The sequence below is a fragment of the Bos grunniens genome, chromosome 25, assembly GCF_055505025.1.
Source record: "Bos grunniens cultivar Pamir isolate PY7600 chromosome 25, Bosgru_T2T1.0, whole genome shotgun sequence".
In the NCBI taxonomy this organism is placed as follows: Eukaryota; Metazoa; Chordata; class Mammalia; order Artiodactyla; family Bovidae; genus Bos; species Bos grunniens.
Window position 1 is genome coordinate 25,826,443 of NC_141189.1, and position 27,808 is coordinate 25,854,250.

The 27,808-nt window shown below is 42.4% G+C and overlaps 1 protein-coding gene across 3 annotated transcripts in view; it reads left to right on the top strand.

Annotated features, from left to right (window-relative positions):
- The window catches only part of TMC7 (transmembrane channel like 7), a 56,098-nt gene extending 28,290 nt beyond the window's left edge, over window positions 1-27,808 (top strand). Inside the window, exons 6-16 of one of the 3 annotated variants that reach the window (XM_086375549.1) lie at window positions 3,397-3,542; window positions 6,767-6,914; window positions 8,144-8,317; window positions 9,407-9,564; window positions 12,339-12,456; window positions 12,767-12,864; window positions 14,807-14,993; window positions 17,382-17,512; window positions 21,189-21,344; window positions 26,656-26,734; window positions 27,524-27,808. In XM_086375549.1, the coding sequence (XP_086231675.1) occupies window positions 3,397-3,542; window positions 6,767-6,914; window positions 8,144-8,317; window positions 9,407-9,564; window positions 12,339-12,456; window positions 12,767-12,864; window positions 14,807-14,993; window positions 17,382-17,512; window positions 21,189-21,344; window positions 26,656-26,734; window positions 27,524-27,598 (1,470 nt within the window). In that variant the 3' untranslated portion in view covers window positions 27,599-27,808. The remainder of the gene's footprint in view (window positions 1-3,396; window positions 3,543-6,766; window positions 6,915-8,143; window positions 8,318-9,406; window positions 9,565-12,338; window positions 12,457-12,766; window positions 12,865-14,806; window positions 14,994-17,381; window positions 17,513-21,188; window positions 21,345-26,655; window positions 26,735-27,523) is intronic. The other 2 variants (XM_086375550.1, XM_086375551.1) reach the window with 2 other exon arrangements.

The window sequence follows — 27,808 nt, forward strand, 5'->3', positions numbered from 1 at the left end:
ACTATTTCTGTTCTCTGTATGTTTCCTTCTGCACTCTCCTAGGATGGTCTGTCCCTTGCTATTCAAGGAGGAGTCTGAGGTGAACTCATTTATTCCCACAGTAAGAGTCATGGACTTTTCTCTGCTGTATTTTCTCATAGGGTTCCTTTGGGCTTCGAGGTGGGGTGTTGTTTTGTTTTATTTTTCTCTGATAATAGCTTTATTGAGGTACAAGTCACATATTGTACAATTCACCAATTTAAAGTGTACAATTCAGTGGTTTTTAGTATATTCATAGAGTTATGCAGCCATTGCCACAATCAATTTTAAAATATTTTTATCACCTCAAAAAGAAACCTGTACCCATTCTCACCTACCAATTCCGCTAATCAATGCTAAGCAACCACTAATCTACTTTCTGTCTCTATGAAATGCTTATTCATGACATTTCTTGTAAGTGGAATCGTATAATATAAGATCTTTTGTCTCTAACTTCTTGGCAAATTTTTAAGGTTCATGCATGTTGGAGCATCTGTCAGTCTTTGATTCCTTGTGGCCAAGTAAGAGCACATTGTGTGGAAATACTGTGTTTTGTTTATACAGTCATCATGGACATCGGGATGGTTTTCACCTTTTGTCTGTTATGAATGCTGCTGCTAAGTCGCTTCAGTTGTGTCCGACTCTGTGAGACCCCATGGACTGCAGCCTACCAGGCTCCTCCGTCCATGGAATTTTCCAGGCAAGAGTACTGGACTGAGTTGCCATTGCCTTCTCCTATTATGTGATGCTAAAAATATTCATGTTCGAGATTTTGTGTGCATATATCTTTTCACTTCTTTGAGGAGTGGAAATCACCAGGTCAGATGTTTAACTTTTTGAGGGACTACCAAACTTTTCCACAGTGGCTGTATGCTTTCCATCTTCACTAGCACTGAATAAGTCTTCTGATGTATCTACTACATCTTGCCAGTACTCGCTGTTACCTGGCCTTTTGATTATAGTCACCCTAGTTTGTGCGGTGGAATTTCTTTGTGGTTTGATTTGCATTTCTCTAATGAATAGTGTTGATCATGTGCTTATTGGTCTTTTGTGTATCTTCTTAGAATAAATGTCTGTTTGGATTCTCTTTTTAGTGTTAATTGGATTATCTGTGTTTCTATTGTTGAGTTATAAGAGTTTTTTTTCAATATTCTAGATGTGCTGTGCTCAGTCCCTCAGTCATGGCTGACTCTTTGCCACCCCATGGACTGTAGCCCTCCAGGCTCCTCTGTCCAAAGAACTTTCCAGGCAAGAATACTGGAGTGGGTTGCCATTTCCTTCTCCAAATATTATAGATACAAATACTTTATCATGTATATGATTTATAAATATTTTCTCCCCTTCTCTGGATTGTCTTCTCACTTTCTTGATAGTGTCCTTAGAAGCACAAAAGTTTTTATTTTTTATGAAGTCCAGTTTCTTTTTTCTGTTATTGCTTGTGCTTTTGGTGTCATATCTAATAATCCATTGCCAGATTCAAAATCATGCGGATTTAACTCTCTATCCTCTTCTAAGAGTTTTATAGCTTTAGTTTTTACATTTAGGCCTGCAGTCTATTTTAGGTTAAAATTTACATATAGGGTAAGGTAGGGGCTCAGAGAAGGCAATGGCACCCCACTCCAGTACTCTTGCCTGGAAAATCCTATGGATGGAGGAGTCTGGAAGGCTGCAGTCCGTTGGGTTGCTGAGGGTCAGACACGACTAAGCGACTTCACTTTCACTTTTCACTTTCATGCATTGGAGAAGGAAGTGGCAACCCACTCCAGTGTTCTTGCCTGGAGAATCCCAGGGACGGGGGAGCCTGGTGGGCTGCTGTCTATGGGGTCGCACAGAGTCGGACACGACTGAAGCAACTTAGCAGCAGCAGCAGCAGCAGCAGCAGGGGCTCAGCTTTATTTTATTTTTTGCATGTGGCTATCCAGAGAGGAACCTGGCAGATTGCAAAGAGTTGGACACTACTGAGCAACTGAGCATGTGTGCACGTCCAGTTATCTCAGCACTGTTTCTTTTTGCCCTTATCAAAAATCAGTTGACCGTGGATGTATGGGTTTCATTTTTGGACTCAGTTCTATTCCATTTACCTATACATCTATTCTTACACTAATATCACATTGTTTTGGTTAGTGTTGTTTTGTTGTAAGTTTTGAAATTGGGATGTGTTAGTCTTACAACTGGAGAAGGAAATGGCAACCCACTCCAGTATTCTTGCCTGGAGAATCCCAGGGACAGGGGAGCCTAGTGGGCTGCCGTCTATGGGGTCACACAGGTCGGACATGACTGAAGCGACTTGGCAGCAGTAGCAGTAGCAGTCTTAACAACTTTATTTTTCTTATTCAAGATTATTTTGGTATTCTGAGACCCCTGCAATTCTATATGAATTTTAGGATTATCTTAGCAGTTTCTCACAGAAGTCAGCTGGGATTCCGATAGCGATGTATTGATTATGTAGACCAGTTTGGGGAAGGTTGGCATGGATCTCGTGATCCATGAACAAGGGATGTTTTCCCATTTACTTAGTTCTTATTTAATTTTTAAAACAATATTTTATGGTTTTAAGAACATAAGGTTTATACTTGATTTGTTAAATCTGTTCCTAAGGATGTCATTTTTTTGCTGTTATTGCATATGGGATTGTTTCCTTAATTTCATTTTTGGATTGTACCCTTATGTATTTTTAATGCTCAGACTTTATCTGTGCTTTATTTCCCAAACCCTAATTGAGCAGCTATATACTTCTGGAATTTTTTTTGAATTGGTCTAAATTTTTAAATTAATTTTTTAAAGTTGAAGTACTAGTTGATTTACAGTGTTGTTAATTACTGCTGTGCAGCAAAGTGATTCAGTTATATGTATATTTGTATATATGTGTATCTATATCTTTTTTTTTAATCGCATTGTATAGCATGTGAGATCTTAGTTCCCTGACCAGGGATTGAACCCACGCCTCCTGTGTTGAAAGTGTGGAGTCTTAAGAACTGGACCACCAGGGAAGTCCAGTACGTTATTTGTTTTATAATATACTCCTACGTTACAGCACAGAGCTTGTTTATCCATTTTTTATATAAAAGCTTACATATGCTAACTCCCAACATCCTCATCTTTGACCACCAGTTTGTTCTCTATATTCATGATTCTGTTTCTATTTGTGTCATATTTCAGACTCCCACATATAAGTGATATCATATGGGATTTGACTTTCTGACTTCACTTAGTTTGATAATCTCTAGTTGTATCCATGTTGCTACAGATCTGGAATTTTTCCAGTCTCTGGGAATTCAGGGATGAACAATGACACTGGAATGTGAATTCCTTGAGGTGGAGACTGGTTTCCTGCAGTCAGTTCAGCAATCTGACCCCGTGCCCTTGGCTTTATTTCAGGGTTTCCTGGAAGATACCTACCTCTTTTATGGACATTACACCATTGATGGGGTGAAATTTCAGAATTTCACCTATGATCTGCCTCTGGCTTATTTGTTAAGCACAATTGCCTACCTGGCTCTGAGCCTTGTTTGGATAGTGAAAAGGTACAGTTTATCTTATCATTTTGTTCTTTTTGAATTACTGTTGATGGTTGGAGTCTCTTGGAGGTCTGTGGACTCTGGGAGCCATTGCCCAAAGGATGAGAAGAATCCAAGGGTGGGCTTTATGGAAAACAAGATTTGTGAATGTGCTGGCAGCTGTGGAGACCTGGAGGAAATGGAGGCAGCAATTGGGAGCTGGAGTAGCAGCCTGGAGTTTTCAGTCAATCGCTACTGAATACATTCCCCCAGCATTGTCTTTGATCTGGTGTGTATGCTAACAGGTCTCTATTGGGTTGCAAGTGGCAGAATCCCAACTCTGACAACTGGGATAAAGGGGGATTGAGTGGCTGAGAGAACCAAGGAAGAGAGGAAACTCCACATTACAGGAAGGACAAAGATGGATTCAAAACAACTCAAAGCACGGGCTCCTGCGTTTCTGATTCTGCTGGTGGCAGCTTCCTTGTGTGGAGTCCCAGGGTCACAAGCTCAGAAATCCTTTGAAGAACTCATTGGCTCTGCTTCATTCAGGCGCCCAATCCTGACCCTTCAGTTGTGGCCAGTGGGTTAGGGTCATATGTGATTGTGGCATTTCCCATGGTGGACAGATATTTTAGTGGGAGATGTCAATTCCAAGAAAAATGAGAAATATTAATTATTTTTAAATTACTTTAACAAATAACTGTCCCCGAAAGTACAGTGGCCCAACACGATGAAAGTCATACGTGAACTTCCTTACATGGAGTTCTTAATGGGCACAGGTTAGTGTAGAAGACTCCTCCTCAGTCCTGCCATAGCTCAGGCTGACTGAAGCTTAGCCGTCGTCTGCATGTGTGGGTTTGCTGTTCCTCTTAAGGGCTGGAAGGGAAAACGACCTTGGAGGAGAATCACACGGAAGGTGTTTCTGGGCTCAGCCTGAGAGGAATGGACTTCACTGTCATTCCGTCAGTATAGCTCAGTCACATGACCACAGCTCACTGCAGGGGAGGCTGAGAACTGTTGTCCTTGGCTGGCAGCCACTTCCCAGCACTTGTGCTACGCTATGGAAGGAGAACCGCACGTTCCTGATGGACGGCTTACTGTCTCCAGCCCAAGTGGGAAGCTTGGATGAACACCTCTTTTACCCACTTCATTGTCCCTATAAGAGCCAGGCAGTGCTGTAAGCCATGGGGCTGTGAAGCTCCTTATTACAGATATAAAAGAGACCAGGCTGTTAGAGTCTGAGTTTGTCCTCCATGGAGATCAGGGTTCGCCACCACAGAGAAAACCCCAGAGCCCAGCTAGGTACTTGTGTCCTGAGTCAGAATCTATGAGATGAAAATGAACTGATGTGTGTCTGTCCCCCACCAGACAGACAGTACTGACAGGAAAGAGCAGTCATTTCTGCTCTTCTTGAGGGCGTAAAGATGCTTGGTAAAGAAATGTTGGTTGAGTGGGGCTCTGGCTTTGCTGTCTGTGCTCGTGGTAGGGGCAGACCCAAGTTTTATGGACCTTCTGTGTAGACAGTATGGAGGGAACCTCTGTAAGACAAAGAGCATGGGAGTATCTTTTGCATGTTATACAAAATAAAAACAAGACCTCACGAACATGCTGCTAGAGGTGCTTCCGGGGCCTTGAAAGGGGCCCTGAAGAAGAAGCTTTATTAGCTGAACAGTGAATCCACCTGAAGGTCTTGACTGAGCTCTTTCACCTAACGGTAAGGCCTGCAGAGAGGGCGCCCGTGATGTAATGGGAAGCGGCCTCCCCAGGCGGGAGGAAGTGCTATAGGTTAGCGAAGAGGGTGGACTTGGGGTCCAGAGACCAAGGTTCAAATGTCACTCCACCTCTTTGGACCTCATTTTCTTCATCTGTGAGATGCGCACACCTAGAAGGGTTGTTGTGAGGATTAACCGAAACAGGGCAGGTAAAGAACTTAGCACTGGGCTTGGCACCTTGTAGACATTAAAATCATTATCACCATCATCATCACCACTCAACTAGCCCCAGTTCTGCCTCTAGCTCTCTGGACCTAGGAAATAATTTTTCCCTTCTCTAGATCTTAGTTTTCTCATCTGTAAAATGTAGGTTTGGTCTAAATCAGACCAATTCAACTGGAGTGGGACCTCAGAATCACCATGGAGCTTTATGAATAGCATAATTCTGGATGCACTACCCTCCATGAGACATACTGAATTAAAAATCTCAGGATATGGAATCACCTGGGAGTGCTTCCATGTGGAATCACTGGAAAAGCAGCCCAGGTGGTTCTGACATAAATGCCTTGCTATGAACCTTTGGCAGAATGACTGATTGCTATAATTCCTTCCACTTCTATTTGTGTTCACAACTCAGTAGTGAATCCTAAAAATACCCTGGTTTGTCTACAGAGTGTGTGGCATTTGATGTATTTATTGCTATGTCAAGTGCCAGAGTATGTTTTCCAGAAAAGCATTTGAATGAGTATTGATTATGAACTTGTGCAACAGAGTTGTGTCTGACTTAAGCAGGTGCTCACTAAATATTTGGTTATTTTACTGTTTAAGTCATTTATTCATACATTTATTCATCAGATGGATAGTGGCTATAATTATATCCAGGCCCTCTGGATATAAAGGTAGCAAGACAGCCAGGGTACTTGTCAAGGAATTTAAAATTTAGTCAGGATAAGGACTTACAAACACAGTGAACACGTTAAATAACATGATTGTAGGTTAGGTTATTGCTGTCAGGGAAAGTAAAGAGACTGACTTGAAGTCGGAAACCACAACTGTAGATGGGATAGTGGGAGAATCTATGGAATACAGGGATATTTGAGTGAAACCCCAGGGAATAAGAAGGCAGCCATAGGAAGAGGGGAGGGCAGAGAGAACTGCAAGTGCAGAGGCCCTGAGGCTGCAGGAGAGGTTTGGGTGTTTATGGAAAAGAAAAAAAGCTATTGTCATTACAGCAGAGTGGCTCTCTGGGAGGAAAGATGGTGCCATGCAGGATCATGTAGGACTCTAAAGTGTGTTGAGTTTGGATTATATTCCAGCTGTGGAACAAGGTCATTGAAATGGATAAAGGGACCAATTTTCAACACTGAGATGCCTGATTGTCTGCTTCATATTTAGAATGGTCCAGAGCTGGGCCATGCATGTCAAAATCGGTAGAAGATGCAGTCACGTGTATATCCTTTTAATTTTAGACAAAGCCAATCCACAGGCCTGTGTTTTGTTGTTGTAATAAAATGGATAATCATGTTTTGGGGTCAGGTCGGTGGAAGGGTTCAAAATCAACCTGATCCGGAGTGAGGAGCACTTCCAGAGTTACTGCAACAAGGTCTTTGCCGGCTGGGACTTCTGCATCACCAACCGCAGCATGGCGGACCTGAAGCACAGCAGCCTGCGCTATGAGCTCCGGGTGAGTGCTGCTCGGCTTTCTCTTGGTGGGAGCTGGGGTTGCAGCCTGCAGAGGAGCGAGTGGGGGGCGGGCTGTCCTGCTTAGGTACCTTCCCCTGTGAGGTTTTCAAGAGCGTTTTGAAGAACCACTTCCTGAGGTTGATCACTTTACCTCCAAGCATAAAGCTGGTGAACTGGAGCTGGGGAAAGAGATGGTATCTTCCCTTCTCAGAACTTTTTTTTTTTAATTTAGGAAACTTATTTTAATCCTAGTTGAAGAAAACTGATTCTTTTTAAAAAAAAGTTGTTGGAGTATAGTTGATTTACCAAGTTGTGTTAGTTTCAGATGTATGGCAATGTGATTCAGTTATTACATATGTCCATTCTCTTTTAGATTATTTTCTAATATAGATTATCACAGAATACTGAGTAGAGTTCCATGTGTTATACAGCAGGTCCTTGTTGGTTTGTACTTAATTTTCCACTTGATGAGAACCTGTCATAAACCAGGAGAAATAGAACGTAAAACAGGACAAATAGAACTAAGAATGCTATGATGATAAGGTGGATGCAGAGAATATGAAAATGCAGAAGTTCCAAATTAATTAGGATAAAAGGAGTAACAAATATCATCTTTATCAAACCTGCCCAAAAAGGAGGAGAGACAGATGATATCAAAAGATTAACAACATGAGATGGAAGGAGTCAAACCAGGTGTATTATTTGTTTAAAGAAATAATGCCTGCTGTGCTGCTTAGTCACCCAATTGTGTCCGACTCTATGTGACCCCATGGCCTGAAGCCCACCAGGCTTCTCTGTCCATGGGAATATTCCAGACAAGAATACTGGAGTGAGTTGCCATGCTCTCCTCTAGGGGATCCTCCTGACCCAGGAATTTAACCAAGGTCTCCTGCATTGCAGGTGAATTCTTTGCCAGCTGAGCCACCAGGAAAGCCCCACAATGCCTACTACATAATTACTACACTAGATAATGTCCTGAATGGGTTATAGTTCAGTTTTCACATATAGTGCAAAGTGGAATTGCAGTCTTAATAGGAAGTTCTGCCTTCACTTAAGCTTTTAGTAGACTTGGAAACTGGTTGGGCTTGGTCTGAGAGGGTATCCTGGGGGAGATGAGTATTTAAGGAAACTGTAAAGATCGAGAGGGAGGGTATGACAATGAGTCACAGTTTCCACCCCTAAATATCCTTTCATCCCAGTGCTCACAAATGAGTTTTCTTTGGTTCTCAGGCAGATCTGGAGGAGGAAAGAATACGGCAAAAAATAGCAGAAAGGACTTCGGAAGAAACGATACGAATTTACTCTTTGAGACTATTTTTGAACTGTATTGTGCTGGCTGTTTTAGCAGCATGCTTTTATGCAATCTACAAAGCGACTATATTCTCTCAAGAACACATGAAAAAAGTAAGTGCTTCGTGAAAGTCAATTTAACTTTTACTCCGGTAGGGCGTTATGTATGCTAAGTGTATTGCAAACCTGCAAGGGAGATACTATCATCATTCTGTTTTACATATGGGAATATACATTTGGCTGATATGACAAAAAAACTAAGATCAAACCAACCAGTTTTTTATTTTCAGTAGGGAAAAAAGCATCCAAAATAGTGTGTTTGGGGTACCTACTCCTCCTGGAATTTACAGTATTCACGTCTAGGCTGGACTGCCTGGATTTAAGCCCCAGCTGTACTACTTTAGTAAGTAGGTAAAGGGGACTCAGTTTACCTAAAATAACAGTAGTTTTAAAAATCCTAGTTGGTCTAGTGGCTCTGCTTCATGAAATCAGCCATCAGGGGCCCAGGTTCCTTCCATCTTATAGCCCTGCCTTCCTTAGGATGTGGCCTTCTCCTGTATGGCACAGGGTAGCCCACCAGCCAGTGGGGAGGAAGTAAAGGAGATGGGGGGCAGCACATGGAGGTTGCATGGAAAACTTCTACTTATATCCCTTTGGCCAAAATTTAGTCAGATAGATAGCCATTTACCTAGGGAGACAGATTGTGTATCAATGGGTAGTTTACAGCATGTTCAATTAGTACTAATTGACCTGGAATAACCATTCTCTCCTTTCATAATAGAATTTCGATGACATATATGGCTATCTGGAATAAAAATAAAATTACAGCCTTGAAAATTCTGTAAATTACCCGTTGATCCAGAATGCATGGGTTTTTTAATATTTCACCTTAATAAATCCAGTAGAGCTTGTTTTTCTTTTAGTATGGTACTAGATCATGGTTCCTCTGTTTGAACACCCAAGGGAGAAGATTGCTTAGTTTTAGGTGCCATGTTGAATGAAAAAATGTTTTGTTTCATTTGCTGAATGTATTTGGGTGTTTTTCCCCCTTACAGTTTAATGAGATATAATTAACATTCAACACTGTGTGAGTTTAAGGTGTTGAGCATAATGATTTGACATATGTATAGTTGTGTTCTCTTAAGGTCAATTCATTTGTGATGCAATTTATTATACTCCTGACCAGTTTTGTTATCTTCATAGGAAATTGACAAGATGGTTTTTGGAGAGAACCTCTTGATTCTGTACCTGCCTTCTATTGTGATCACGCTGGCCAATTTTATCACCCCGATAATCTTTGCCAAGATCATCCACTATGAGGATTATTCCCCAGGTTTTGAGATCCGGCTGACAATCCTTAGGTAATGCCTAGGCATGGCAAACAGGTCACCACTTGTCACCTCCCCTGCCCACAGCAGACATTGCTAATCAATTGTGGTACCTTTTTCCCTGCTGGGTCAGAAATCCTCTTCAGCCTTCAGATAGTCTCCACAAATGACTCAGAGTTTTCACATGCAGAGAAATCTCTTAAGTGTCTACTCGGCTGCGGTGTATTTTCAGTCATGTATTAGCACCCTGACAGCTGAGGGCATAGGGTGGGTCCTTGGAGGAATGCTGCTCTGGAGATGTTAGAAGGACACGTGTATGCCAGCAGGAGAGTGAGGAAGTGGGAGAGAAGGGAAGGCAGCTAATAAAGGGTATGCTGTTTGGGAAGTTGTAACTGGGGCTCGGTTCTGCGGGACAGCTCAGGGAGTTTGCATGGAAAATATCTTAGGGTTTTCCCACTCAGTAGAGTGTTTGTCCTTCAACAAATGTTCACCCTCCCCTGCCTAAGAGTGGCCGAGTCCCAAGGGCATTAACTCCCCCACAAGTTCCATCCCATGGCCCCAGCACGTGGGCCTTGGGAAGAGAGTTACACTAGGAACTTGCAGTAGGAACCTGAGACTTTTGCTGGAGTGAATGCTGAGAAAAATGTGGCCCAGATACCGACTGTGTGTGCTACTGTTGCCTTTTTAGAATTTGTTGTAATCTCTCTTCTCATACTGAAAAATATTCAGTTTCATAAAAAAAAAAATGCCAAAGGTAAAGCTGGACCCAAGTTAACACACATGAGTTAAGGAGGACCAGGTGGGGGCTGTATGAAACTGGAACGTTTTCTTTCTGCTTCTCAAATGCCTCAGGTGGTATTTGCATCTTTTAAAAAAAAGGTTTTTTTTTTTTTGGAAATTTTCAAATAGGAAAGTATGGTGACCCCCTATGTGTGTCCATCACTTAGTTTCAACTATTTACCAACATTTTTCTAGTCTTTAAAAAAAATTTTTTTAATATAAATTTGTTTATTTTAATTGGAGGCTAATTACTTTACAATATTGTATTGGTTTTGACATACATTGACATGAATCTGCCACGGGTGTACGTGTGTTCCCCATCCTGAACCCCCCTCCCACCTCCCTCCCCATCCCATCCCTCTGGGTCATCCCAGTGCACCAGCCCCGAGCATCCTGAATCATGCATCAAACCTGGACTGGCGATTCGTTTCACATATGATAATATACATGTTTCAATGCCATCCTCCCAAATCATCCCACCCTCTCCCTCTCCCACAGAGTCCAAAAGACTGTTCTATACATCAGTGTCTCTTTTGCTGTCTCGTATACAGGGTTATTGTTACCGTCTTTCTAAATTCCATATATATGCGTTAGTATACTGTATTGGTGTTTTTCTTTCTGGCTTACTTCACTCTGTATAATAGGCTCCAGTTTCATCCACCTCATTAGAACTGATTCAAATGTATTCTTTTTAATGGCTGAGTAATACTCCATTGTGTATATGTGCCACAGCTTTCTTATCCATTCATCTGCTGATGGACATCTAGGTTGCTTCCATGTCCTGGCTATTATAAACAGTGCTGCGGTAAACATTTTGCTAGTCTTCTTTCATGCGGTTCCCCTACTCTGGTGGAATATTTTAAGCAAATTTCAGGCAACATGTTTCACCTGTAAAAGCTCAGTGTATCTCTAAAGTGACAGGGACTTTTCTTTTTAAACATAGCCATCGTCATGCCTCATAGAATTGTCAGGTCCCTGGTGGAGCTGCAGAGAGCTTTCTGTGATTGGTTGGTCTTGGTTTGTTCAAATCAAGATCCAGAGAAAGGCCCCCTGCTGGTTTGGGTTGTTAATGTTTCTTAAATCCCTTTTGTCCTTTCAAAAATCCCCCTTCCCTTGTGTTATGCCATTGGTTTGTGAGAGAAGCTGGGGCATTTGTCTTATATAATGTTCTTTATTTGGATTTAGATCATTGTTGCTGTTTGTGTCTTTTGTTTTTCTATATCCCCTCGTCACCAATAATGACTGTGGACTCAGACTTTTTAGTTAGATACCAAATGAGTTTTGAGTTATGGAAGCCTCCCTGGCAATGCTGGGTACTCACATCTCCCAGGAGCACAGAATATCAGATGGATGGTATAGGTTTGCCCGCCAACTCACACACTTTTAATGTTTCTATTTCATTTAATTTTTAAAAATTATAAACCAAACAATAAATGAACCATCTTCGTAGAAAACGAGCCCTCTGCCCTCCTGTCTTGAATCCACTTCCCCCCAGCAGCCCTTATCTACATGGTTCCTGTTGTTCATGCCAATATTCACACGTTTTGTTTTCTTTTAAAAATAGGATTGTTTCTACCTGAGACTCTGCCATGTATTTTTTTTTCCCACTTCTCAATATATCCTAAGCCATCTCTCAAAACTGATACTTAGAAAATTCAGTTAGTTCTTTTCAGGAGTTGTTCTGAGCATGGCTACATCGTCATGGACTCAGGACTTCCCAGCTTTCTGATATTTTTTTTTCTTTTGCATTTAAAAAAATGTGATAAAATATATATATAACATGAAAGTTACCATCCTAGCCACTTATAAGTGTGTAATTCAGTGGCACAAAGTACTTACTCAGTGTTGTGCTACCATCACTACTGCCGTTTCCAGAACTTACTCATCATCCCAAACTGAAGCCCGGTGCCCATCTGTGGGTTTGCTGTTAAGAAAGGCCACTTCTCTGCACCCAGCCCTGTTCCGAGGGGCCAGCTTGCCCCAAGCCCTTCTCATCCCATGTTCCCCGCCTCCCCTCTCCCCCGCAGGTGCGTCTTCATGCGGCTGGCCACCATCTGTGTGCTGGTGTTCACCCTGGGCTCCAAGATTACATCCTGTGACAACTACTTGTGTGAGCTCTGTGGCTACAACCAGAAACTCTACCCGGTGAGGCTGGGGGGAAGGGCGTCCTACGAGGTGGGTCATTTGGCGGGGGCGGGGGGGCGCGGTAGCATTAAGGTCGAGAGAACAGCCCGTGGAGCCAAGGGTGTGAATCCCAGGTGATCCTCTTTCTTGCTCTGTAGCTGAATCTGTCACACCAGGAACTCCTAAGGGTTTGAAAACCCAAGTCTGTGCTGGAGCTCAGGGGAGTGTTGACTGGTGGCCTCCAGAGGCACAGGATCGGGGGCTGGAAATGACCTCAGTAGAACCTGGCTTTTGCTGCTCCAAGTCAGGCTTATTTCTCTCTTGGTTTCAGTGCTGGGAGACCCAAGTTGGGCAGGAAATGTACAAGCTGATGATCTTTGACCTCATCATCATCCTGGCTGTGACACTTTTTGTGGATTTTCCTAGAAAGTAAGTGTGAGGGGTACCCTTCTTATCTCCCCTGACCCCTCATCCTCCCCAACAGGTCCCCATCACAGCTGCTCTTCACTAAGTACTGGATGATTCCACATCCTGGAAACCACTTGACAACCACTGGCTCCTTTCAGACAGCTCCAGGCCATCACCCTGAGTCCATTATGCGCCCCATTGAAAGGCAGCACAAAGAGCAGAAATGAGGCTGCTTTCTGGGGGATGCCCCCGGGGTGACTTCTTGCCATGTCACAGCCACGGGCCCTGTTAGTGGAGGTCCTCCAGGCTGCAGTGGACACTGCATTTCCTAATCTGTGTTCAAGCCCAGCACTGCCCATTTCCTCATCACGTGACCTTGGGCAAATTACTTAAGCTCTGTGCCTGTTTTCCTACCTATGAAATGGGAATACTGGCAGTACCCATCTCATACCCCTTTGGTGAAGATTAAATGACAAAATGCAGATAAAAGTACTAAGAACACTCCATGCCACAAAACTCAACAAAACATTAACTGTCACCATCAGGACTGTCATTACTATGCCGTCATTAAAATTTTTTTTTTCTCAGCATCTTCTTGAGCCTTAAGTGAAACTGTTCACTTAATCACATGTACAAATTCTTTTTTACTCACATGTACAAAGTCTCCTGGCATATGCCAGAAGTTCAATAAACCCATAAAAGTAAACATTAAAAAAGAAACTGTCCTTTTAAAAAAATTACACAAATATGATGTGAATGTTTATATTACAGTTTTTAAATATTTAAATAAATATAGAAATTCTGAGAATAGTGAGAGCCCTCTTGTTACCTTACCCCTAATTCTCCAGACCCACCCCACTCCTCGGAGGTGGCCATTGTTAACATCTGCGGGTAGATCCAGCCATCCTTAAAAAGAAAACAAAAGCATATTTGCATAAATACACATGTAAGTAAACACACAGTCTTGCTGAAAGTGTCCTTTTCTCGCCCACAAACGGGATCATGTTACATCTACGTGGATCCACAGCTTGCTTCGGAGAAGGCAATGGCACCCCACTCCAGTACTCCTGCCTGGAAAATCCTATGGACGGAGGAGCCTGAAAGGCTGCAGTCCATGGGGTCGCTGAGGGTCAGACACGACTGAGCGACTTCACTTTCACTTTTCACTTTCATGCATTGGAGAAGGAAATGGCAACCCACTCAGTGTTCTTGCCTGGAGAATCCCAGGGACGGGGCAGCCTGTTGGGCTGCTGTCTATGGGGTCACACAGAGTCGGACACGACTGAAATGCCTTAGCAGTAGCAGCACAGCTTGCTTTTTCCCCTACACAAGCAAAATACCATGACTTTACATGTCAGGACACATATATTTTCCTCATATGTTTTAAAGACTGTGTAATAGTCTGCTGTACACATTGCTTCTAATTTGATGATGAAGCCCCTGCTGATGGGCACTTGGGTTGTTACCCAGTATTTTTGCTAATATGTGATAATGCTACAGTGAATAGCTGTGTGTATTTATCTCAGGCCCCTGGTCCTAGGGTTTCTGTAGGAAGCTTCTAGGATTCCAGGAGTGGCATACAGGGCAATAGGTCCCTCGTAAGCCATTATCTGTGTGGATGAACGATAGCGCTGTACTTTTTGAATTGAGTGGCACGCCAGCACACAGAGACTGCAGGTCATTTACTGTCTATGCGGTGCAGTAAGCTGTGTTATAATCCCCCTATGTTTCAGATGAGAAAAATGAGCCTTGTCTAATGTTAGTTGGCTGGTAAACTATAGATCTGAGACTTGTACCCTAGTCTTAATGACTCCAGAGTTCACTGTATGTTGCATCTTCTAGACATATGACGAACAGTTTGCATGAGAAGTATGCATGGAAACAGCCCTAATTGTGTGGATGTGGTTCTGTGCCTCGGCCGACCCTGGTAGTCCAGGCGGTAAGCTGTCCTGTTTGTTTGCAGGATCCTGGTGACCTACTGTTCCTCCTGGAAGCTTTTTCAGTGCTGGGGAGAGCAGGAGTTTGCCATCCCTGATAATGTTCTGGGGATTGTTTACGGGCAAACCATTTGCTGGATCGGAGCCTTTTTCTCACCCCTTCTTCCTGCAATTGCAACCTTAAAGTTCATTATCATCTTTTACGTGAAAGAGGTAAGGAGAGGTGGGGTTGAGGGGTCGATAACCCGGACCATTCTTGATCTTGCAGGACATTCAGCACACACATGCCTGGAGCCCACCCAGATCCCATCAGATGTATCACAATTGCATCCCTTATTTGATATATGTATTTTTTTTATTGTGAAAAAAAAAAAAAAACTTTGAATGGGTTTTCACATTTTTATCATTTTGAGAGTTGAAGAATGGTCTTGCTCCTATGGTTTAAATGTTTTTGTATGTAGCTAAGAGTTGAGTTGCCAAAGTAATATCTCTGCTTTTCAATATGCTATCTAGGTTGGTCATAACTTTCCTTCCAAGGAGTAAGCATCTACAGTGGTTCATTTTGGTGATTTTAAGAAAAGGTTTATTAGTTAAAATTATTTAATTTTCTGCTTGGCTTTTGGAGCTGGTGCATTTATTTTCAGTTATCAGTTATTTATGTAGCTCCTCAAACAGCTCACAGATTGTAGGCGTTGTACCTGAACTAAGGGCTCAATGGGTGAAGTAGCCCTACAGATGACTAATTTATCTTGGCTTGTTAATCAAACTTTTTAAAATTATAGATGCAATATATGCTCACTGTTAAACATTTAAACAGTGCAGGTATGTATTCCATCCCTTCTTCTAGATATAGATATATATATATATATATATTTATATATATCTGTTAATAAGCCCAACATAATTGAGCACCTAATATACCAGGCCCTAGGAATTAAAAAATGGAAGTAATAATAGTATTATTAATAAGTACAACAGTACTAACAGGTGATAATAATACTGTGTCCTCCCACTCTGCTGAACCACTATATAGATGATCATGTAATCCTTTAAAGTAGGTACTGCTAGTAACCATATTTTATAAATTAGGAAGCTGAAGTTCAGAGAGGCTAAGTAACTGATCCAAGATCACACAGCTTATCAGTGACTCCTGAGATGTGAACCCAAGTTTACTTCACTCCAGAGCCTATGCTCTTAATCCAGTAGGCCGGGCCTTTCATTGGGTCATACTTTCTACCCAGCTGTTTTGGTCTTTGAAGAATGTTCCAGTGCTTTCATTTGAAAACTCAGTTGGCTGAAGTCACCACAGGAGAAGTGGATACGAGAAAGCTCGTAGGAACTTTTTCTTCTTCCAGAAAGTATCAGGCAGTGGCTTCCCAGCGTGTAGCTCAGTAGAGACAGCGTGGGGGTAATAGAATGGGTCACAGGCACTGGACTGAGTTCTGACACCCCAGCTTGACTGGCCAGCTGCCCCCAGACACCCTGACCAGACACGAGGGTCCCTCGGCTCACAAGATGCTCTGACTGCTGTGGTCACAGGAGCTTGATGCTCCTGAGACTATAGCTTTCTGCAATACTCAGGAGGAAGTATATGCCTCTTTCTCCCCCACTCCCCACCTGATCTCCCCTTCAAGTCTTAACCTCATTGGAAATATTTATTTTTAATATATAGGAAAGGAACTTAAGCACTGGGGGTCCAGTGCAGAGGGTGATGTTTCAGTCCCCTGTCAGAGAGCCTGAAATCCCATGTATCATAGCCAAAAAAACCAAAAGCATAAAAACAGAAACAGTATTGGAACAAATTCAGTAAAGACTTAATATATAGGAAAAATCCATGTTCACGTAAAAATGCAAGCAAAGTATCTCCTATTCTGGTATGTATATATTTAATACATATTTAAACCCCTAAGGAGAATACTTTTTGAATCTTTTCAAATCTTCATGCTGTGTACTGTAAATATATCACGTTGTATACTCTACCTTATAATTTTATTTGTCAATTATACCTCAGTAAAGCTGAGAAAGGAAATTTATGGTAATGTGTTTAAAAATACATATTTTTAAAAAACAAATGAGATCATACAGTACAAAGTTTTGACGTCCCAACTTTTTATTTGACAGTGCCTTATACGATGTAAAGCTCTCTTGTTTTTTCTAAGGGCTAGGTGGTTTTCCATCGTGTGAATCACTTTAACCTTTAAGGAACTACATTGATAGCTGCTTACATTGATAGTTGCTTTGGTTGCTTTCCGGAGAAGGCAATGGCACCCCACTCCAGTACTCTTGCCTGGAAAATCCCATGGATGGAGGAGCCTGGTGGGCTGTAGTCCATGGGATCGCTAAGAGTCGGACACGACTGAGCGACTTCCTTTTTTTTTTTTTTTTTGGTTGCTTTCAGTTATTCCCTGTTATCAACAACTGTAGCAGTAAATACCATATGCGTGTGTTTTGGCCATTTTTTTCACTATGGTCTGTATTGCTGACTACCCTCTAGAAAGGTTATAGCCAATTTATATTCCCACTGTAATGCATGACTGTGCTCATTTGTCCTCAGAGAAGCAGTGCTCTTCATTTTTCCTCTTTCTTCCTTTCTCTCCTTAGATAAGTCTTCTTTATACCTGCAGACCCTCTCCGAGGCAGTTCAGAGCATCCAATTCTAATTTCTTCTTCCTGTTGGTGTTGCTGATTGGACTGTGCTTGGCAATTATACCTCTGACAATCAGCATGGCACGGTAAATATGACTTTCTTTCTAGAACATTCCTTCCTTGACTTGTCCCTCTTTTGTGTTAAAGCCTTCTTTGCATTCTTTATTGGCACCAGCAGAGGTCAGTAAGTTACTCCTGGGTGTCAAGTCCACCTTTGTTTTGGAATCACCCTCTGGATGCTGAAATATCTTAGTCCACTTCTGAACTTGAACTTGCAGGTTTCCCGTTGGTTTTGAGAGTGTTGTTTGGGTCTGTTCCACCCGATCCCTTTTCCTAGGACCTCTCTTCTGGTCGCCTTTGGGATTGTTTGTTTCTGATTGTAAAGATAATGCATGGGCACTGAGAAGATTTGGCGTGTCTTCTATGTACCAGGCACTGTGCTAGGTGCTGGGGGTATAAAGACAACTCAGACACGGCACGGGGGAGCGTGTCATCTAGTGTGGAATTTGGAAAGAAGGGAAATGTTCAGTCCTGAGGATGAGAAATTGAGGGTTCCAAACCCAGGGGTGCCACTTTTTCTGTTAGAACCATTTATACCGACTCTGGAAAGAGAGTAAACGACTTAGCCTTTGCAAGCTATATGGTTTCTGTAGCACTTATTTGGCTCAACTGATTACATATCATCTATGTTACAACCTATGCAGCCTATGTTGCATCTATGTATATAAGCCAGTAGGCAAGACTGTGTTCCGGTAAAACTTTATGAAAAATAGACTGTGGACCAGATTTGGTCTATGGGCTGTAGTTTGCCACCCCTTGACTTAGTCTCATGGAATTCCGTTTCTTTATTTTATGTATCCTATTTTGTCCCATTTCTTCATTTTTTTTTTCTTATACTGGAGTGAGTTGCCATTTCCAGTACCAGGGGATCTTCCTGACCCAGGGATCGAACCCACGTCTCTTGCACCTCCTGCGTTGGCAGGTGGATTCTTTACCACTGCGCCACATTTCTTCATCTTTAATTGAAAAGCCTAGAACTTTGAATTCCTCTCTCAGGTTTTATTATTTTTTAAACTAATTTGAGTCTGTGTCAGTTCAATTCAGTTCAGTTGCTCAGTTGTATCTGACTCTGACCCCATGGACTGCAGCACGGATTCCCTGTCCATCACCAACTCCCAGAGCTTGCTCAGACTCATGTCCATGAAGTTGGTGATGCCAGCCAACCATCTCATTCTCTGTCATCCCCTTCTTTTCCTGCCTTCCATCTTTCCCAGCATCAGGGTCTTTTCCAGTGAGTCAGTTCTTCGCATCAGGTGGCCAAAGTCTATGTATGTTTATTGTAATGGTAGTATGTTATACATTGAAAAATTCAAGTAGTACAGAAAAGAGTATAAATTAAAGAGATTTATTATGAAAAATGTATTTTTAAATACATATGGAATAATAGTGTTTGGCAACTTAATTTGTTTCACTTTTATATTATGTCCTTTTCCAGGCCAGCACATACAGAACTCTTGTTCTTTTAATTTTTTAACTTTGAATTTTTAAAATAAGAAATGCATTCACATGGCATAGATTTGGAAAAGTATAGACGAGTATGTGGTGGAAATTCATGCTCCAGTTCTGTTTCCGGCTACTTAGCTTCTATCTAAGCCAGTCATATCTATATGTGTGTGTCCCTCTAGGTGGTTCTTTATTCCAGTGTATGAATGGATCACAAATTGCTCATCCATTTTCTTAAACAACATTTAGGTTGTTTCCAGGAATCAATTTTTATCCGTAAAATAGGGCTGCAGTAGAAAATTTCCTACACAGAACTTTGTGATGTGACTATAGCCAATTCTTGTAAGCCTTAATTTTTTTCCCATTGTAATTTTATTTTTCCCTTTTTATTTAAACAATTTTCAAATCTATGGAAAAGTTGAAAAAAATAGCAGCAGTGACAGCTTATATACCCTTTACCTGGATGTCCCAACTGTTGCATCCTGCTCCATTCGTCTACTCTGTCTCTGTTCATACCTTTTGTGTGTGTGCAGATGAACCACACCATGTTTGTAGGCATCATAACATTTCATTCCTAAATACCTAAACCTTCACTTCCTAAAGGTAAGGACATTCTTCCTATATATCCACAATAACATTATCACACCTAAGAAAAATAATGCCAATATCATATTCCTGCCATTGGCAAGTTTCTCCAGTTGTCCGCAAATAGTCTTTTAGAGCTTTATTTTGTAAATGAGGCTCTTTTTCAGGTTTTACTCATTACTTTTGGTTACCATGTTTCCTTAGTCTTTTTTAACCTTTAATTCAAAAAGTCGAGGCCAGTTTCCTCACCTCTAAATTAATAGGCTGATGAGTGGTCTCCCCACATTCTAGAGCTGTCTGTTTTCTCACAGTGTCATTTATCTTGATCCTTTTTTTTTTTTTTAATTTCTGGTGCTCAATTTATTGCTGTTCTAGAATATCACCAGAGTATCTATCTTCGAGTAACAGGTTCTTTTTTTTTTAACTGAAGTATAGTTGATTTTCAGTGTTGTTTTGGTTTCAGGTATACAGCAAAGTGATTTAGTTATGTAAATATATTCTTTTTCAGATTCTTTTCCTTTATAGGTTATTATAAAATACTGAATATAGTTCTCTGTGCTTTACAGTAGGTCCTTGTTGATTATCTGTTTTATATGTAGGTAGTATGTATATGTCGGAGAAGGCAATGGCACCCCACTCCAGTACTCTTGCCTGGAAAATCCCATGGATGGAGGAGCCTGGTAGGCTGCAGTCCATGGGGTCGCTAAGAGTCAGATACGACTGAGCAGTCAGACTTCACTTTCACTTTTCACTTTCATGCATTGGAGAAGGAAATGAAAACCCACTCCAGTGTTCTTGCCTGGAGAATCCCAGGGACGGGGGAGCCTGGTGGGCTGCCGTCTATGGGGTCGCACAGAGTTGGACAAACTGAAGCAACTTAGCAGCAGCAGCAGTATGTATATGTTAATCCCAAACTTCTAATTTATCCCTGCCCACTCATCACCTTCTTCTTTGGTAACCATAAGTTTGTTTTGTATGTCTGTGGGTCTGTTTCTGTTTTGTAAAAAAAGTTCATTTGATTCTTTTTTTTTTAGATTACACTCTAAAAGAAGTAAATGGTAGATTTCTAGATTACACTTTAGATTATACCATTTCTCTGTCTGGCTTTCTTCACTTAATATGATAATCTTTAGGTCCATCTATTTGCAGCAAATGGTATTGTTTCATTCTTTTTTCTGGCTGAGTAATACTCCTGAGTGTGTGTGTGTGTACCACATCTTCCTATTCGTTCATCTATCGATGGGTACTTAGGTTGCTTCCATGAAGTGAACATTGGGGTGCATGCTGCTGCTGCTGCTGCTAAGTCACTTCAGTCGTGTCTGACTCTGTGCGACCCCAGAGATGGCAGCCCACCAGGCTCCCCTGTTGGGGTGCGTGTATCTATTCAAATTAGAGTTTTCTCTGGATATATGCCCAGGAGTAAGAGTGCAGGATCATATATGGTAGCTCTATTTTTTAACTCGACCTTCTGTCCTCAATTTCTTGTAAACTGGAAATCAAGTCTAGGGACTTGAGACTTCAGGGTAAGCAGTTTTGACTGGGATTTTCCCGAAGGCCCATGCGGTCAGGCAGTTCCTTGTGGGTCCTGTTAATGCAGCTTTGCAGGCGTGCAGAGGAGGCTGCTCAGCCTGTGCTGCAGGCCTGGCCTGAGCCCCGTGCTTTGTGTCCTGGCAGCATCCCGTCCTCCAAAGCCTGCGGGCCGTTCACCAACTTCAACACCACCTGGGAGGTGGTTCCCAAGACAGTGAGCACCTTCCCCAACTCGCTGCAGACACTGGTTTATGGCATCACTTCGGAAGCCTTCGCAGTGCCTTTTTTCATGATCATCTGGTAAGTGAGAACCACCTTGGCTCTGCAAGTGTTTTCCATCGAGACTGGTGGGCTGCTCTCCGCTGGGAAATGGAGGTCACCTGAGACACTGGTGTGCTACTGAACCTCTCTGGGCTGTACTTTACCTAATCCCTAAAGTGTTGTAATAATAGTAATTCTTTCAGGATATTGTTGAACAGGTTCAGGGAGATCCCAAATATAAGGCACTTAGCCAGATGGCAGACTTATAAAATATAACCCAATAAACACTGCATATTATTAGTATTACTGCATATTATTAGTATCACAAAATTAGTTGCTCTTCAAAAGGAATTGATAACTGGGCTGAGAGAAGAGTACCAGTGTAGGAGCATGCCCTTGAATCCTGGCTCTACTATTTATAAGCTGTGTGGCCTCAGGTCATCAGATTTCCTCTCTGAGTCTTGATTTCCCCACCTGGAAAATGGGAACAAAAATGGCACATACCTTGTAGGGCTGTAAGAAGAAGGACACATGGTGACACGTGTGAAGTGATTAGCAGAGGACCCGGCCCTTAGTGAAGGCTCAGTAAATGACAAGGGTTGGGTGCAGAGGCGATGAGGGCTTTTGTGCAGAGATTCATTTTGCGTGTTAAAGTAATTCTAATCACAAATGTGTGTTGAGGGCTTACTTTGTATTAGGCACTGTTCTAATTACTGTCCATTCTCATTATTCATAAATTCCATATTTTTTATGTATTGTAAAAATGCTTAGTAGCTAAAATATTTTTGTAACCAAAAAGTCAATACTAGTGATGCTTTTTTGTGGGTGTGTTACTCATGCATTGAGTAACAAAAAATGAGTTGCCTTGACATACAGTGTCTCAGTGTATTTATTATTCCGCTGCTGTAGTGGAATATCATAGACTGGGTCGCTAAATATTATTTCTCATGGTTCTGGAGCCTGGAAGTCTGGGATCAAGATTCCAATATGGTCAGATGAAGATCCTCTACAGACTTCTTGTATTCTGTAATGGCAGAAGGGGCGAGGGAACGCTCTGATGTCTCTTTAATAGGGGCACTAGTCCCATTTGTGAGGGCTTCATCCTCATGACCTAATCACCTTCCACAGGTCTTCTTTCTAATACCATCACCTTGGGATTAGGACTTATATGAACTTTGGCAGGACACAGTATTCAAACCATAGCTCAGACTGTAACTAAGTATCCTAAATTTTTATGATCTGTTTATAGTGCCATGTTTCTTGCATTTCATGCTTTTGGTGGTGGGTGATTTTGCTGTTCATGCAGACATGAAGTGTTTTCTAGGGTTTTCTAAGTGCACGAAGGCTGGAATGTGTTTTATGCAGAGGCTGTGCTTGTTAGAATCAGCGAACTAAAATGGACTGGAGTGGGTGAATTTAACTCTGATGACCATTATATCTATTACTGCGGGCAGGAATCCCTCAGAAGAAATGGAGTAGCCATCATGGTCAACAAAAGAGTTCGAAATGCAGTACTTGGATGCAATCTCAAAAACGACAGAATGATCTCTCTTTGTTTCCAAGGCAAACCATTCAGTATCACAGTAATCCAAGTTTTGCCCCAAGTAACGCTGAAGAAGCTGAAGTTGAACAGTTCTATGAAGACCTACAAGACCTTTTAGAACTAACACCCAAAAAAGATGTCCTTTTCATTATAGGGGACTGGAATGCAAAAGTAGGAAGTCAAGAAATACCTGGAGTAACAGGCAAATTTGGCCTTGGAATACGGAATAAAGCAGGGCAAAGACTAATAGAGTTTTGCCAAGAAAATGCACTGGTCATAGCAAACACCCTCTTCCAACAACACAAGAGAAGACTCTACACATGGACATCACCAGATGATCAAAACCGAAATCAGATTAATTATATTCTTTGCAGCCAAAGATGGAGAAGCTCTATACAGTCAACAAAAACAAGACCAGGAGCTGACTGTGGCTCAGATCATGAACTCCTTGTTGCCAAATTCAGACATAAATTGAAGAAAGTAGGGAAAACCACTAGACCATTCAGGTATGACCTAAATCAAATCCCTTATGATTATACAGTGGAAGTGAGAAATAGATTTAAGGGACTAGATCTGATAGATAGAGTACCTGATGAACTATGGACTGAGGTTCGTGACATTGTACAGGAGACAGGGATCAAGACCATCCCCATGGAAAAGAAATGCAAAAAAGCAAAATGGCTGTCTGAGGAGGCCTTACAAATAGCTGTGAAAAGAAGAGAAGCGAAACAAAGGAGAAAAGGAAAGATATAAGCATCTGAATGTAGAGTTCCAAAGAATAGCAAGAAGAGATAAGAAAGCCTTCCTCAGTGATCAATGAAAAGAAATAAAGGAAAACAACAGAATGGGAAAGACTAGAGATCTCTTCAAGAAAATTAGAGATACCAAGGGAACATTACATGCAAAGATGGGCTCGATAAAGGACAGAAATGGTATGGACCTAACAGAAGCAGAAGATATTAAGAAGAGGTGGCAAGAATACACAGAAGAACTGTACAAAAAAGATCTTCACAACCCAGATAATCACGATGGTGTGATCACTCACCTAGAGCCAGACATCCTGGAATGTGAAGTCAAGTGGGCCTTAGAAAGCATCACTATGAACAAAGCTAGTGGAGGTGATGGAATTCCAGTTGAGCTATTTCAAATCCTGAAAGATGATGCTGTGAAAGTGCTGCACTCAATATGCCAGCAAATTTGGAAAACTCAGCAGTGGCCACAGGACTGGAAAAGGTCAGGTTTAATTCCAATCCCAAAGAAAGGCAATGCCAAAGAATGCTCAAACTACCGCACAATTGCACTCATCTCACACACTAGTAAAGTAATGCTCAAAATTCTCCAAGCCAGGCTTCAGCAATACATGAACCGTGAACTTCCAGTTGTTCAAGCTGGTTTTAGAAAAGGCAGAGGAACCAGAGATCAAATTGCCAACATCCGCTGGATCATGGAAAAAGCAAGAGAGTTCCAGAAAAACATCTATTTCTGCTTTATGGACTATGCTAAAGCCTTTGACTGTGTGGATCACAATAAACTGTGGAAAATTCTTCAAGAGATGGGAATACCAGACCACCTGACCTGCCTCTTGAGAAATCTGTATGCAGGTCAGGAAGCAACAGTTAGAACTGGACATGGAACAACTGACTGGTTCCAAATAGGAAAAGGAGTACGTCAAGGCTATATATCGTCACCCTGCTTATTTAACTTCTATGCAGAGTACATCATGAAAAACGCTGGGCTGGAAGAAGCACAAGCTGGAATCAAGATTGCTGGGAGAAATATCAATAACCTCAGATATGCAGCTGACACCACCCTTATGGCAGAAAGTGAAGAGGAACTAAAAAGCCTCTTGATGAAGGTGAAAGAGGAGAGTGAAAAAGTTGGCTTAAAGCTCAACATTCAGAAAACGAAGATCATGGCATCTGGTCCCATCACTTCATGGCAAATAGATGGGGAAACAGTGGAAACAGTGTCAGACTTTATTTTGGGGGGCTCCAAAATCACTGCAGATGGTGACTGCAGCCATGAAATTAAAAGACACTTACTCCTTGGAAGAAAAGTTATGACCAACCTAGATAGCATATTGAAGAGCAGAGACATTACTTTGCCAACAAATGTCCGTCTAGTCAAGGCTATGGTTTTTCCTGTGGTCATGTATGGATGTGAGAGTTGGACTGTGAAGAAAGCTGAGTGCTAAAGAATTGATGCTTTTGAACTGTGGTGTTGGAGAAGACTCTTGAGAGTCCCTTGGACTGCAAGGAGATCCAACCAGTCCATTCTGAAGGAGATCAGTCCTGGATGTTCTTTGGAAGGAATGATGCTAAAGCTAAAACTCTAGTACTTTGGCCACCTCATGTGAAGAGTTGACTCATTGGAAAAGACTCTGATGCTGGGAGGGATTGGGGGCAGGAGGAGAAGTGGACGACAGAGGATGAGATGGCTGGATGGTATCACTGACTCGATGGACGTGAGTCTGAGTGAACTCTGGGAGTTGGTGATGGACAGGGAGGCCTGGTATGCTGTGATTCATGGGGTCGCAAAGAGTCGGACACAACTGAGTGACTGAACTGTGCTTGTTAGATAAGCTTCATTCGGGCACACATCATGGTGCTGTTGGCTGTGAGTTCAGTGATATTAAATAAGGTGTCTTTAAATAGAAACAGTTACTATGTATTAATAACTTTCTTTCTCAAGAAACATAAAAGAAACTATTGATCAGCTGACAAAAATGTTGTGACCAGAGGCACAAAGGAACCTGTTCTGTATTTCCTTTGGGACCATTGTTTCGGAATTCACTGGTTCAGTTTCCTGGAACCTATAGAACTACCACCAATCACTGAGTTGATTGTAGCTTACCTGTTCTAACTCCTGCAGTCATCAGTTATCCTATGAGGTAGATATTACTACAGTAAAATCCCACAATGATGCAAGAAAAGGGTTAAAAAATTTATTTGTTAAAGGTAAGATACCGTTGATATTAATACAATGATGTGGGAGTTGTAGCCCATTAGCCTGGAATTCCGCGGATCCTGGAATCCAGCGGCTCCATCGTTGTTGGTTCACTCCAGCTGTGGTCTGGCTGCCGCCATCTGGGGTGGTTACCTGATCTGGCTTCCACATCATTGGGGGTCACTCTCGACCTTGGCCATGGGGACTTCCAGAAGAGAAGACTGACATCCCTGATTCCAGTGGCCCTCACTTCCTCAGCCTTCTCTGGGGAGATTAAATAGGCAGCCACCTCCCCTTCATGGATGATGTTGCCTGCTGTTTACCTGGGCACTTGCCCTTCACTTCACTTGTCCGTCTTCTCAAAGATAATAATTTCAACCACCCATAATTGAGGTCTGGGGCTGCACAGAAAACAGGAGCAATTGCCAGTTGCTTTTATTCAGAATTGTATTATGTTAGGCTTGTTATCACTGGGTTTTACTCTGTTATCCCCATTTTACAGATGAGGGGGCAGAGGCCAGAGAGGCTCCACAGTGATCATCCACAGTCACGTTATTCTGTGTTGAGCTGAGCTTCTGGCCCATCTCCTCCTCTCTCCCCTCTCTTGTGTGTGCCAGCGGAGATTCAAGAGCTTTAGTATTAACTTAGAAAGCAAGGCAGGAATCGGTCTCTGCTGCCATTGCCAAATAAAACCTCTCTGGCTATTTCTGATGCTCTCTGCTTGGGAGAGGGGTGGGTTTTCTTTTTTTCTTCTTCTGTTCAAACAAAAGTAAAACTGTTCCAGGCCAAGTGGGTCGGGTCGTTTTGCAGTGGCCTTCAGATGGTACAAACTCCCTAGTGACCTCTCACCTTATGTTGCAGCCTCATTATGTTTTACTTCATCGCCCTGGCTGGAGCGCACAAGCGGGTGGTCGTCCAGCTCCGAGAGCAGCTAAACCTGGTAAGAAAGCTCCGGTCCCGGGAGTCAGGGCCAGGGATGTTTATGGCAGGACACGGAAAGGAATGGGGAGTTTCTCCCGGGGAGAGACTGGGATACTGCATCACCAATCCCCCAGAACTCTGCCTTCAGGCCTGGACTCCTGCAGCTCCATCCTCATACTGTGCTGGGATGCAGAGGTGAAGAAGGGAGACGACTGCTCAGAGGCTAAAGGAAAGAGATACATTCCGACTGCGATAACTGCTGTAAAGATGGCTAGATGAGCTAGTTAGAGGGTGCCTGGTGGACCATCTGCTGCTGAGATAGCAGCCATTTCAGCAGGAAGTGACGATGGAGCCAAGACTTGAATGATGAGAAGGAGCCAGTTATGGGAGGTCTTGGGTATGAGAGTAACAGGCAGAGACAACAGCGAGGTCTGGGCCCAGGAGGAAGGGCAGTCTGCACGGAGGGTGCATGATGGGAAAGGCAAGGCGAGCTTGAGTCACAGCACTGCCTGAGGGTGCTGGTGAGAAGTCTGGGTTTAATTCTGAGTGTGATAAGAAGCCACTGGAGGGTGTTGTCCAAGTCTGATGTTCATTTTTAAAAGAACATTTTTACAAGGCTGCTTTGTGGACCGGGGGCTGGGGTGGGGGGGTCTGGGGGACAAGATTAAAAAGACAGTTTGGAGGTCACTGGAGGTCCAGTAGTTTGGATCCTTGGCCTTGAATCTGATAGGTAATTTCTTGGGTTGAAATAATATTTGTTTCCAAATATATTGACTGTGCTGTTGAACCAATTTTTTTTTTTTTTTAGGAAAGTCGTGACAAGCGATATCTAATCCAGAAACTCACAGAAGCCCAGAGGGATCTGAGGAATCGGCTAGACTGACGGGGAAATGCTGCTGCCTGTGGCTTACAGGCTGGCCTGGTGACCTGCCAGCCTACAATATCCGTCGGGGATTTTAGCGGAAATTTTAAAATATATTTTTCTGGAGTTTGGGCCTTTCCTGAAAGTGGCTCCATATGTGCAGTTCCAGTGGCCGTGTTTACATTAACAGGTCCCTGCCCTTAGGGCATTAGTAAAGCAGGTTCAAAACCA